Source organism: Sinocyclocheilus rhinocerous, unplaced genomic scaffold (genome assembly GCF_001515625.1).
Source record: "Sinocyclocheilus rhinocerous isolate Xijiao unplaced genomic scaffold, SAMN03320098_v1.1 scaffold469, whole genome shotgun sequence".
NCBI classification, from domain to species: domain Eukaryota; kingdom Metazoa; phylum Chordata; class Actinopteri; order Cypriniformes; family Cyprinidae; genus Sinocyclocheilus; species Sinocyclocheilus rhinocerous.
In genome coordinates this window covers 1,650,993-1,665,482 of record NW_015636034.1, presented here as the reverse complement: position 1 = coordinate 1,665,482, position 14,490 = coordinate 1,650,993, and the positions used below count along the sequence as shown (strand labels likewise).

At 38.2% G+C, this 14,490-nt stretch overlaps 1 protein-coding gene across 1 annotated transcript in view; it reads left to right on the top strand.

Annotated features, from left to right (window-relative positions):
- The first annotated feature begins 171 nt into the window (after positions 1 to 171).
- LOC107747595 (GDNF family receptor alpha-4-like) overlaps positions 172 to 14,490 on the top strand; it is a 66,667-nt gene continuing 52,348 nt past the window's right edge. The window contains exon 1 of the mRNA XM_016562191.1: positions 172 to 537. Within this exon, the coding sequence (XP_016417677.1) occupies positions 172 to 537 (366 nt within the window). The remainder of the gene's footprint in view (positions 538 to 14,490) is intronic.

Here is a 14,490-nt window from a genome sequence, read left to right as displayed (position 1 = left end):
TCAAAAGCGGGTCCACAGAGTTGACTTGCGACCGTGTGAGAGACCCGTGGTTGAAACAGCAGAGGCAGTACGTAGAGTGACAGCTCCAGTAGCTAAGCTTCCCTCTGATTCAGTGAAAGCTGTTTGCCAGCCTGTTTAAAAGAACAAGTCCTGAGCAGTATCCACGATAAGATGGGACATCAAGGCATTGAGCGTACGCTCGACCTGTTGAGACAACGTTGCTTCTGGGTCGGCATGTACATGGATGTCGAGAGGTGGATTAAAAGGTGCCAGAGGTGCATTCTAACCAAAATGCCACAGCCGCGAATCCGTCCTCCTATGAAGCCATTTTTAGCATCCAGACCGTTGGAAGTGGTGGCCGTGGATTATACTGTGCTTGAACCTGCCTCGGATGGTCGCGAAAATGTGTTGATTGTAACCGATGTATTTACTAAATTTACACAGGCGTTCCCCACCAGAGACCAGAGAGCTGATACTACAGCGAAGATTCTGCTGAAGGAGTGGTTCATGAGTACTTCGTCTATACGGCCTGATCAAGTGTGTAAGATAACTTTTTGGTTGTGCTCACTCCAGAGTAATTTATTTGGGAGTGTGTGTGTCGTACTGGTTTTCAACCAGTGTTTTTCTGTTATTAATCACTGTCTAAGATTTTGTTTTTTGTTACACCGGAATTGGTGAAACATTGCGTTATTATTTGTTTCTTCCTGTAAGTTTTCAGTGTAATTACACTGTGTAATTATTATAGAGTAACTTTTGAAGAATATTTTGAATTTAGTAATTTTCTTACTTTTCCTATTGTCTTGAGTATTAATTTTATTTATTTTTTTGCTCAGTGGTGTTCCTGCCGACCGCTGTAAATTCTTTTAAGTAAAAAACAGCAGTCAGATAAAACCCCTATACAAACAAATTAATCTGCCGTTTGTGTTTCTTTTTCCTGAAAACCCGGTTACACAAAAATATGCTACTGATGCTAAAAAGAGGTCACAGCAGATCCAGAGGCTTCACAGTAGTATGAAACCGTAAGAAGGACCATCTGTAAACACACACACACAGAGCAGTATTCCATAACATTATGACTCCTGTGTCAGCATGCTGCCTCTCAGTATCTCACGCAGGGGTCCTGTCAGACAACATCATCATTACAAGACTGTCATATGACATCGTCACAAGGAGACTGTCGCCTCCGCTCCTCTCCATTGTCACTCTAAACCCTCTGCTGGCTTTTGTCCCATGCTGTTGTCACAGCCATGCCGTGTGCGTGTTAGATAGCTCTATCACAGAGTGTTTGAAGGACACTCCTCGGTTGCGTCTAAATGAGCCAGAGTTTCTCAGTAGCTGCTAAATGGTGGAGATTTAATTGATCTTTTTTTCCAGCAGTGCTAAAAACACTCGCCGCATTTTAGCACAGCATCAAAAAGGGGGTGTGAAAGAAAAAAGGAAGCGGGAAATCAAGGAGGTCTGTAATATCTGGGTAAAGCCATCCCCTACACTAACCCGATTCATCTTAATGGCAGAAGCCACTGAAAGGATGCAATTTCAAATCTGCCATCTTTGCTTATGGGACTACAGACGTTTTTGAGCCATTCAATCAAGTGGTAAATGCCATATGCCTAACTCTGTGACATCAAAAACAGCCGACAGGTATTAATATAAAAGTCCACCAAAAAGAAGGCCATGTAATGTGACTGACAGAATTCCTGCATTTCTTTTTAGCTTATAGATTGAATGCTGATTTGCTTTTGAAAACAGACTCTTAGCAATATTCAGCGCAGAACTATCATGATGCAAACATCATTTCAGGCTGTCATAACTCATTGCATTGTTGATAGTTAAAATGTTGACTGTGAATCATGTTGTGACAGTTAAACAGTTTTGGACATAAATCCACATTTTAGTACAATAATACAATCATAAAAAAAAAGATATTAGATTGATCAGGGTTTCGAGCTAACGCTGCCTTCACATGCTATCGGAATTACTGTAAATACAAGTTTCCTTGTCAGAAATTGGGACATGAATGATCTCTAAAATCATATGTGCAACTGGGAAACTTGGAGATAATTGTGATATCCGAGTTGGGTGGGCCATAAACTATACCTACATAGTTTACTCTCTCTCTATAACTCTAACCATAAACATGGCAGAGGGGAGACCGATTGCTGCAACGATTGATATTTTTTTCCCATCTTTTTCCACAATAGCTACATTGCATATTTATGTATATAAATAACCATTTTATGCATATGATATATTTTATACACAATGAAAATAGCATGTATTTGATTGAAATTCCAGAATATTTTGCAAGCTGAGAAAGAGGCAATAATGAACACAACAAACTTTAGAAGTGGGAAAAGGAAATGTTCCTAGCATGTGAAGGCAACATAAACTCTGCAGGAAAGTGGACCTCAAGGACAGAGTTGAGAACCCCTGCTATAGAAGCTAGAAACTCATACTTGGGCACAATTTATATTAACCCTTAACAAAAATAAGTATATTTCAAGTTTATTTATTAAGTATACTTAAAGGGGTCATATGATGCTTCTAAAATAACATTATTTTGTGTATTTGGTGTAATGAAATGTGTTTATGTGGTTTAAGGTTCAAAAAACACATTATTTTCCGCATACTGTACATTATTGTTTCTCCTCTATGCCCCGCCTTTCTGAAACGCGTCGATTTTTACATTACTTACAGTCTGTGTGTCAGAACAGCCGGCATTGTAGTCTACTCTACCAGGATCAGGAAACAGTCCTCCATTAAATGTGCTGCACACAAATGAATATTTGGGTTGAACTGTTCTGGAACAGTGTTGTAAATACAACTTAACCACTGATTTCTAGTCGTGTCCTCTTTTGGAAGGCCAAACAAAGTAGTTTCGCTTTCACAATGAAACAGCGGCACACGCCGCAGCCTTGAGTGAGCTGAGGCCGGAGGCCTAGAGTGAGCCGCGGCCTAGAGTGAGCGGAGGCCGGCTTGAGTGAGCAGAGGCGGGCGGGCTTGAGAACGGCGCGGCCGGCGGATTCGACAAAGGAGCCTTCACAACTTGGCGGCGGCGGCAACAGCAATACTAAAAGCATCTGTTGTTTTTGGGTTTCTTCTTCGCTTGTGTTTTGGAAATTCTTTATAGAAGATTTGTAATAGCGCCCCCCCACCATATAACAATGAAAACATTCTCGGAGCAAGTATAGCTCAAATAAATTGAGACTTTTTCGAAGAATAAGTAAAGTATACTTAAATGTCATTTTAAATATATTTCTGAGAAGTACATAAAGCACATTTCTAAGTACATAAAAGTAGACAAAGTATACTTTCCTATTTTTAGTTTAAAAGAAGTATACTAAAAGCACACTTGAATAAACTTTTTCGTAAGGGTAGTCAAGAGTGTCCAAACTTTTGGCTGGTACTGAAAGAGCATCCTCTTTATGTGAGTGTGTGTGAAAGCAGATGCCAGCAGATAAGCCAAATCACTAAATTATTTGTGGCTATGGTCAGAGATAGGCAAGGTGGAATACCACTGAGAAAAATAAATGCACAGCATGTCTTTTTAGAAGCTGTGGTGTGTCTAAGTAACCCTAGTTATTTAGAGTTTATAGCTGCCGTCTGCACAAATATTACTTGCACAGATGCTTATTTTCATTAGCACCTTCAGATTTATTAAGCACCCCTAATAAAGAACATTCTGGGGCCACCACTGGAAGTTAAGATGTCTTAATCTAGGGGTTGAATTGATTGGTAGTTTAAAGAGACAAAACTAATTGATATGTAAAAGACAGCATTGACTACCCTGTTGGATCATTAACATTTAAATGGAAATCATTGCATTAAAAAAAAAAAAAAAAATCACTCAAAGCTCACTTGGAGACGAGGAGACACTAGGAGGAACACAGGAGGTAAGAAGTATTCAAAGGAAATCAGTAGCAAAGTTATTGAATCCTCTACATGTATACGAGACCGGACAGTGAGGGTGTCTGAGGTGTGTGCTTTTATGCAGGCTGGTAATGAGGTGCTGATTGGTGACAGGTGCAGGTGCTCAGTACTCAGGTGAAGGTGGTTGCGGTGATTGGGAGGTGACTGAGTCTGGCCGATCTGTGACAGCTATGTCTAAACAACCACTTGCCCAGACACAAATACATCTAATTAGTTTGTCACTATTGATCTGTTTGGTATTTAACTATTCACCTCAGGAAATACGTGTAGGTGGACCACCCAGTCTCTTAGACACACAAATGCACAGCCCAAAAATATTTATCAGCATCTCATTCGTGAATTCCAGCTTCTTCATTAAAATAACACACATACAGAGAAAGGTAATAGGGCATTTCATTATCAGGCATGCGGTAGAGGACAAACTAGTGGAAAACCAGCTTTGTGAAAGATAAATTAGCTTCTTTTCCTGAGGCTTTCAGAACATCTATTGGTCCCACTGAAACATATTACACCATGATCCTCCCGTGAAGTTTCATGTATGCAGTGTACGTTTGTGTATATATAGATCTGCAGGTCTTGATGCTGCACCTAGTTGATCAAATTCCTCTTCTTTTGCTTTGTGAGAGATGAAACAACATGATACCTCCCTGCAAACCTACCCACAAGGCACCACTAACTAAACATGGGGTGTTTTACAATATTTGTGCAATGCATGCAAGAGTCAGTAAACCATTACAGTTCTGTTGAGTGGCCAAATCCCAGTGGGTCCAGGAAATGTAGTCATTTTTCATGTGTCACCAATAGGAAGTCAGTCGATAAATATGTGCATCTGTTATGCTAACCATGAGAGTTATATGCGTGAAGTTTAGTTCCACAGGAGAAGACAAAGATGCTGTGGAGTCCACAAATATTATTCCAGCAAACAGACAGACAAAAACACACTGAAAAAAAAAACAAAAACAAAAAAACACGTTCTTAATCAGTGTTCTTGTTTTTCATAAAAAGATCTATCCTTAAAACATGATAAATTTACATAAATTTACCAAAATTGTGGGATATTATTATTTGTTTCCAGAGGACATCTATTTGGATACAATCTACCACAATTTAGTTCATTTAAAACATGAAAATGGATGCGCTGTTAGATTTTTGGAGAGGTGCACGTCAGGCTACGGCATTGCATCAACTTTGTGACGTGCCTTTGGCTATTATGTGTCTTGTGACTGATTGTGCCATACTAAAGTTCATATTTGTCTTTTGAATGAGATGTGACTGTGTTATGGAGTGGGAACATTTTCAGCTATGAAAACCTTAAGTTTCACCCTGTTTCTCACATATTGTATGGCTGAAGACTTGGAATGCAACACTAGTTATTTGCATCACTTTCTATAGCGTTTTTTTTTTTTGGTCAGATTTTGCTGTAATTACTCGAGTCTTCTTTTATCTACCTCTTATTTATATTGTTGAAAAGTGGTTAGGTTTAGGTTAGGTGTGTAGCGAATCAGCTCATGGGGAAATATGAATAATTAATCATAACTAGTTTTGGGTGAGGGGTCTGTGACGACTTGTTAATCTAATGAATAACTGATTTGTTAAATCAAATGAAAAATTGTGTTTTTGATTGGTCCAGACGCTACAGGTGCTAAAAAAAAGAAGAAGAATTAAAGAGATACTCCACCCAAAATGAAAATTCTGTCATCATTTACTCACCCTCACATTTTTCAAACAGTTGACAGTAGCCAATGACCAATAATCCAGATTATGGGGAAAAATCATAGACTGTATAAAAACAGGGACGTAGTTAATTATGCAGAAATTTAAGGCTTAATATAATTTAAATGGATGACTTGTAAAAAAATTTGGTTACACTTTATTTCGATAGTCCACTTTAGACAATCTACTAACTATAAGTAACTTTGTTACTACATGTCAACTACATGTCAACTAATTCTAATTAATTTGCAACTACATGTCTACTAACTCTCAGAGTAGACTGTTAGGGTAGGTTTAGGGTTAGTAGAATAAGTTGACATATACTTGCAAAGTTTCTGATAGTCAGTATGTTGTATGTTGTTGACCCATCAAAATAAAGTGTTAGAATATATTATGACTGCTAGTTGACATGTAGTTGCAAAGTTACTTACTGTTAGTAGAATGTCTAAAGTGGACTATCGAAATAAAGTGTTACCAAAAATTCACCCCCCTCAGAGTTGTCATGAAGGGCAAAATGAGCTATATGGACCAAAATCATTTTTTGAACCAGGCTCTAAACATGTTTTTTTCTGCTGTAAAGTTGGGCATTTTAACATGGGGAGTCTATGGGATTGACTCCCTTTTGCAGCCAGTTGACGAATTACAGTTTAAGTCACTTCCGTGTTGGCTTCACGAGAGAGAGCGGGAGGTTGCCGCTTGGGAAAAATACTACAGTCAATGGCTACCTTTAGCTGTTTGGTTACTAAGATTCTTCAAAATATCTTCTTTTGTGTTAAAAAAGAGATAGAGGTTTGAAAAACTCATACAGGTTTGGAACAACATGAGGGTGAGTAAATGATGACAGATTACAGAATTTTCATTTTTGCATGACCTATCCTTTCAAATGCATCTTGATTGGAAGCATAAGGCAAACAATTGACCCTTTGCAAAGACCCACCCCCCCTTAGTTACTGTTGCTACGTCTGACAAGCCATGGCGCACTCACACTACACATCATGTTCTCACGCAGTGAAAAATACATCGCGGAGCAAGGAGAAAACTGACAATGTGTCGACAGACAAGACAGAGCAGGTTACTTTTGGTATTAAACAAAGTCTCAGCTTTCACATTTTGTCATTTTTTAATAAATTAAAACAATAAATACCGTTTTGTGGCTCTTTAATGTGTCGTGACAGATCACTGTAGCGCCTCAGTTCAAGCGGCATGTGAAATTATCATCTCTTCCTCTTTACTAGTTATAGCTTGAAATAAACATGAATGAACATCAGAAAGTATCTTGTTTCAACCTAGGAAAAGCGTCAATACACACCATTTTTCAAGTTCAAGTCTACAGATGTTAATCTGCTCTCCTGTCTGGTTTGTTTGTCAGACAAAATGGCAGATTAGGCATTATGATTGGTCAGATCACCTGTCAATCAAACTCCCAGTGAAAGGTGAATTGAGCAATGCAGTTCCTAGTTTGTTGATATAGTGATTCATTGTTTTGATGCCTCATAATCTTCTTACTAAAGTGATATGGCAAATATCATAGATCTTTATGTGTTTGCACATGAACCCATACTTACCTTTCTACCTTTATCTTTCCTTTTCTCTGATGTGCTCTTACTTCCCTCTTTATTTCTCTCTACCTCATTCTGTATCTCTCTGAGAAGAATCGATTGGCAAGACACTCTAAAGGAAATGAGATCTGACCCTCTGCATTTGGCCCGCTCCGCTCACACACTCAGAATCATAATGACTCCTCCTGCAGGCCAGCACACACAGGGTGTGAATGTGTTTGCATCCATGCATGTGCCGGTGGGTATGTATGCGTGCGTTTGTGTCTGCGTATAACACTCATACCGGGGTGAGTTTATATGTGCCGGTATGTGACTCTCACTTTCTTTTTTTTCTGGAATTTCACCGCCAGACAGACGCAGTCAAGCAATGAGCTCAAACTGGAGATAAAGTCAGCAGCCAGCACACTCTTAGCTAAAGCGTTTTAAGTATTATCCCCATTTAATTTCCTTCCTTTTCTGCTGGTTTAACTCTATGAGCAAAGGCATCATTCAGTTTCTGGGCTCTGAACGTGTGTTGAATGGCTTTATTGGAAACTAAGCAGCCAGACGCTGCCTGTACGCCCCTTCCAACATGGCTCTGTCTGAGTGGCTAGGTTGATGTTTAGCATTGTGTTTGTTGGTGTGCCTGGTTCAGTGCATGAAACACTTCCTACCATCTCTCTGACTGCATGTGTACCAGTTTCATGAAAGTCTTAAAAGGAAATTTTATATCACTGCTTGACAGTTATTATCCATTTTCACTTCACTCAACACCTCAAGTCCTGCATAGCCGGCTGACTTCCTGTCTTTTAACTACATACCTATAGACAGTATCCCTGTGAATTCGCCGTGGGAGGTGTTTACCTACCCTTGTCTGAAATTATGACAGGAATAACTGCAGTTGCAAAAGATGCAGTTTATTTCAGCGAAATGAGGGAAAATGTCTAGCAGTGTTGTTATCATAGTGGCATATCATAATGTCATATTGTGTGCTCAGCATTTTTTTCCTCATTAAAAAGTTTTAGCCCTAAAGAAAAGAATAGTACTTTTGAAAAATATATTTAACATGATGTACACTCACATGAGATTAAAAAAAACATATCAGTAGTTTAAAAAAGCTGCACTGTAAAAAAAAAAAAAAAACGTAAAATTACAGTAAAATATCTTAATAAAGTGCAAAAACAATAATTTTACAGAAATTTTCATTAAAGGTTTTACAGAAAAAATATATATTTTACAGATTTTTTCTTGTTTCAATTACGATATTTTACTTTAATTTGACAGTTTTTGTTTGGCAGCCATAGCTGCCAGTCATTTGATCGTTTTTTACAGGACTTTTTTTTACAGTGTAAAACCCTTATTTTACAGATTTTTCCTTGTTTCAGTTATGATATTTTACTTTAATTTTATGGTTTTTGTTTGGCAGCCGTATCTGCCAGTCATTTGACCGGTGTTTTTTTTTTTTTACAGTGTGCTCTATTCTACATGTTTGGTCATAGAGCATTGAACGAATCTTAAAACCAGTTCCATTATCATGAAGTTAGTGTTTTGAGATATTTGAAGATATTTGATGAAGATATTTTTGTTTTATTCTATGATATAAAATACATCAGTAATACCCCACTCATGATTTTTTAAGCATTTATGTGTCTTTAAAAAGGCGGTTGCTATTAATAAGTGGCTGAATGGGATCTCAGAGGCTGTCAGGGGCATTCAACGTTATCACACCAAACAGGAAAACTCATCTACTCACTATAATTTGCTTTTAGAGCTTGCCGTGTTTATACCTGCTCTTCTGCAAACTATTCACATTTCCAACTTGTGAACTTTTAAAGAGTTGTTGGCAGCTTAGTGATGGTGACAATGAAGTTGTGCGACAATGGTGTAACTTTAGCTTTTTACTTCTGGTGACTGCTTTTAGGTTTCATAATAATAATTTGTAAATATTATCATGATGAACAAAATGTGTAAGAATCACAAACTTTTGTTGTTCACAGTTTTTGTTTTTTGCAAAAATGCATCATCCCCATGGCACTCTATTACTTCAGCTTAGCTAGTTACCAAGCTAACTTGAGAAGCTGCTTGCACTGAGACTATCAGCAACAAGCATGTGTGTTGGTAAAGATGCTGATTTTTAATCAGCGTTGTATTGTTACAATGTCGATAGTATAAGTAAATGAACAATGTATGTTATTTTTCCGTGCTGCCTGCACTAAGATATCTGTTTATTTGTTAGCGTTTTACAATATGCTGCGGATTTTTGACAGCTCCAGCTTTTGTGAAAACTACAAATCATACTTCCGCATTTTTTTTATTCCTGTGCACAGATGATCTGATCGAGCTTAGTTCATTATGGGTCTTGAAGCTTTCTTTCTTTCTTTTTTTTTTTTTTGACAAACACAAAACAGGATAATACAAATTGCCCGACACACAACAAAGATACACAAACAAAAGTATACATAAAATAATACCAACAAAACCTTCCTTGTACTGCAAACAAAAACGTGCAGCAGGACCAACAGAGACCAGGGAGGAAACAGAAGACAAGTACCTCAGGAGACATTATGTCATTCCAAACCTTAGAATATCACAAATAGAGGCATTTATGCTGTCCAGATATGGTGTCCAAATGCGATTAAACGTATCAGTTGTAGAGTGAATAAAACATGTTAGAAGTTCCAGAGGGGTAGTCCCTCTAATAACTGAATGCCATCCTTTTATAGAAGGAGGTTTATCGCTGGTCCACGACATTAGTAAATTCTTCCTGGCAGCAAAAGTTAACAGGCAAAAAAGACGTTTTTTTATGCTTATTATTAATAAGCTTACAAGGAAAACCCAGGAGAAGAGACAGAGGATCAGGATCCAAAGCCAGACCCAAGATGTTATTTAATTGAGCTACAATTCTGGACCAGTAGGTCTGGATCACATGGCAATCCCATACACAATGAATATAATCTCCTATGTTGGATTTACATTTAGGGCAGAGCGGTGAGTGAGCTGAATTGTATTTGTGTCTTAAATGAGGTGTAATGTGTATTCTGTGGAGGATCCTAAGCTGAATGGCTCTAGGCTAGAGACCAAACCATCTCCCATTCTTCCTCCGAGATGTCCACCCCAAGCTCTCTTTCCCAAGTTAATCTGAGGTGTGAGGTATTAACTGTACCATAAGAGCACAGAGCTTTGTAGAAAAAGGAAATCAACTTTTGTGTAGGAGGGTTTAGAAGGATCTTCTCAATTACTGAAAATGAATATTTGGAAGTAAGCGTAGTTTTTCTTCCTCTGCAAACAATACCAGAGATGCTAACTGGAAGGACATCAAGGATATCTGTATGTCAGCCTAACAGCTGAAATCGGGACATAAGCTATTTACATTTTTAGTGAACTGTCAGGACACCAGGACAAACCTTGTGAAAGCGGAACGTCTGGTCACCCTATGTCTGCAGCCTACATAGGCAGTATGCTAACCAAAATAGAACTTCAAAAGTGACTCATTTGGAACGCTCTACATACTGTAGCAGCAACACTTAATGCATGGCACAAATAGTGCTCGTCACATGAAAATCTTGAGAGATGCAACTGATTCTAACCAAGGTTGATGTGTTGTTGTACAGCAGCACAGCAGGGCACTAGCAAGACCATGTGTTTGATTCCCCTACAGTATAATGAATGAGCTCTTTAAATGGTACTCCTTGACTGGTACCCAATTCACTTTGGATAAAAGCACCTGCCAGATGTGTAAAGAAAATGTTAGCATGTCTCTAAGCTAAACACTCCAATAAGCATTAAAAGCATAAATAAGACATGTCACAGCCAAAGCGTTATGGGCATGCAGTGCTGGACACTGCATGCCAATAACGTCCAGCACTGGTCCCTTCCAGAGGTGCATTTCCCAAAAGCATCATTAGCCAATTATGGTTAATTATGGCCAATTAAGTTTTCTTCATTACCAACATAGTTCAGTGATTCGTGTTTCCTGAAACCATAGTTCAAATGAACATTCGCAAAACAGCCTCACAAACTTACATGGTTGGAAGTACAGCTCTCAACCTGTGGTGTATAGTTTCTAGTTAGTAAGACATGTGGACTCAAATGAATAGTTCATCCAAAAATGAAAATGTTGTCATCGTTTACTCACCCTCATATCGTTCCAAACCTGTATGAATTTCTTTCTTATGTTGAACACAAAAGAGGATATTTTGAAAAATTTTGAAGAACTAAACAGTTGTTTGTCCCTGTTTACTTCCATAGTAGGGAAAGAAATACTAATATGGAAGTCAATGGGGACCATCAACTGTTTGATTACCAGCATTCCTCAAAATATCTTCTTTTATATTTAAAATAAGACAGAAACACATACAGGTTTGAAACAAATTGAGGGTGAGTAAACGATGACAATTTTCATTTTGGGGTGAACTATCCCTTTAAATATATCACGCTCTTGGATTCAATAAGCAAGCTAACATGCAGTACATTCTGTCTCTCATTCAAGTTAAATGTATACATTTCAATCTATATATTTAATTTTTTCAACTGTGCATATATGCATAAATACGCAAAGGAACCCCGGAGTATGTCATAAGAGGGAACCAATGAATCAAACATCAAATAAAACAAAATGACAGGGAACAAAAAATAGTAAAGTAGTCATCAGGTGCCATGTTCAATACATCAGCATCTCAGTGATCTCAAATCAACTAATTAGCAGAAGTTATTACTCCACCACATTTGTGTGATGTCCTTAACAATGGCCCTATATTGTTGAACCAACATGGTTTAGGGTTTATTAACACCTGTCTTGTTTGATTCGACTGAATCGAACTCAAGTTCGTTTCCCCTCTTGGTGCGGACCTTTTTGGCAGGTGTGAATACAGCATTTGCACCCTGGTGCGGATCAAACAACCGTACCGAGACCCAGCTGAAGAGGTGGTCTCGGTCCGCTTCCAAACGAACTCTGGTACGGTTAGTTTAAGGTGTGAATATGACCCGACCTTGATCCGACCCAATTGCAGAAATCACGCTCAGAAACAGACAGCTCTCGCATATAGTGCTGTTATTTGCGTTTCAATGGCTTAAATAACTTGTTTTTAAACCACAATGCTTAAAAACACATGCAAATGATGAGTTTTCGTGACCATGGCGCACAGCACCGTGATGTGAGCGCGCTAAATAGGCTAAAGTTTGCTGCAAAAATTACCATGACTATGTTGGGGGAAAATAGTAAGGAGATATTTTAATTATTTATTAATAAACTTGTGTTTTATGAGTCAGTGTCGCTATGATGTTAATGATCCTGACTCGCCATCTCATCATTGGATGTGCCTTTAGAAAGAAATGCATCTTTACGGATTACATAATAATAAGTGTTTTTGTTTTGGATTTGAATTATTTAGTTTTGTAGTCATTTAAAGCTTTCTATAGATATATTCATCAAGTCGCTAAGGAAAATATTCGCTGAGTTTCGGTGCATTTTTGTGAAGCGCTCCTGTTCAAGACCGAGACGGCAAGCGCATCCTATTTGTTTTCTTTATTTTACAAAAGCACAACGTTTTCTTGATATTGTGAGTGCACACAAATAAAAATAGACCCTTTACAGTGCCGAATGATGTATTATTCTTACCTTTATGAGCAAAAATGCCGGCGTATTTAATTTGTTTCCACTGATGACCTGAAGCGCGTTTCAGCTTCCACTCTCCACACAAACGATTGAATATGCACCTAATAGGGCACATTTATATAGGTTAAATGTTTAAACTAACATTGTGATATGCTTTAAAGGTCCCCTGAAATGCTTAGAAACCTGCAGCGTTACTCTATGTGTTGACGTCATTTTAACTGAAACAGGAAGACAGGGCGGGTATGCTTTAAGTATTTTATATCTGTAGATTTTATTTTCGGCAAATCGTAATTACAACATCGTATGACATTGTCTCATATGATGCTCATAAATTTCTTCATATTGCGTTAGTATCTGATAACACCAAATCATTAAAAGAATAAAATTGCACTACGAAAGATCTCCATGATTAGCCTGTTTTTGCACTTCCTGTTTTTCCCTGCTTGAGAATTTCTGTCCAATGAATGGATGACCTTAGCACACGTGTGGTTTTGTTTACCATTTCTGGTTCACTTGCAAAAAAGGGCAGTGTAAAAGTGAACCACACCAAACACAAAAAAAATCAACATTGTATTTGGTCCGGACCAAAGCAAGTGAAATAGCGGACTTTCCTGGTGTGAATACACCCTTAAACAACAGTGATGCAACAATATTCGGGAAACAGTCATGACTATCTAGTTAATCGTACTTTGGTAGTTAATCAGCGAGTTACGTAGCACAGTCTCAACTATGCTCACATTCAGATAAAAAACAGTAAGGAAAACTGCTAAAATCATGCTAAAACCAAACTTTAAAGCCATTTTCCTCAGTTTCAGCACTACTGTACAGTAGCTATTTGCTTTTTGGATGGCAGTGTTGTTATGACACCTAAATTTAAAGGTCCCATATTGTCAAAACTGAAATTTCCTGGCTTTTTTCACGATAACTGAGGTCTAGGGGCTATTTAACTACCATATAAGTTTCAAAACAGTCAGTCCACAATAAAATGCACACAGCCTGCATAAAGTAGCTGTGATTTTTCACGAACCGTTGTGACTTCCGTAAAAAGTTGACGTCAGAACTACACAGTCACCACCTTCAGTCACCACCCCGAGCACCGCCCACAGTCCCACTCTCCTTTTGCCAAACCCCCAGACAACACCGCATCCATGCTATTGCTGAGCAGCAACAACACGGAAACATGTCGAAAAGGTTAACTTTAAACATGAAACCAGATCGGCTGACCTGTAACTTTACACTCTCACTCAAAGGATGGACAATCTGACAGGATTGTTACTATGAGGTGGATCACATCTAACATGTATAGTAAAGACAAACTCACCGTGTCTATCTAGTCATGATGAAGATGTATATACATTTCAATTTCAGCAGGCAACTATTTTTACAGCTACATTATTGTTCCAGCCACAATTAATCACAACAATGTATATACACAATTACAAATGATTATATATAAATCGTCAGTTTGTTGTTTTACACACATGCACACAGACATAATTTCATACACGACATAGTAGTGACTCTGAGATGCAAGAAACATATGGCAAGAAATCTGTAGACGCGCCCATAAAAACAAAAGACAATACTTTATTGAACCTTTACTGATAAGAAGTGTGCGCTGCAAACGCCAGCTTTTTTGACGATCCTTTCTGTTCAGTCTGCTCGTTTTATCGTGTTTAACCACAGCTGTCGTCG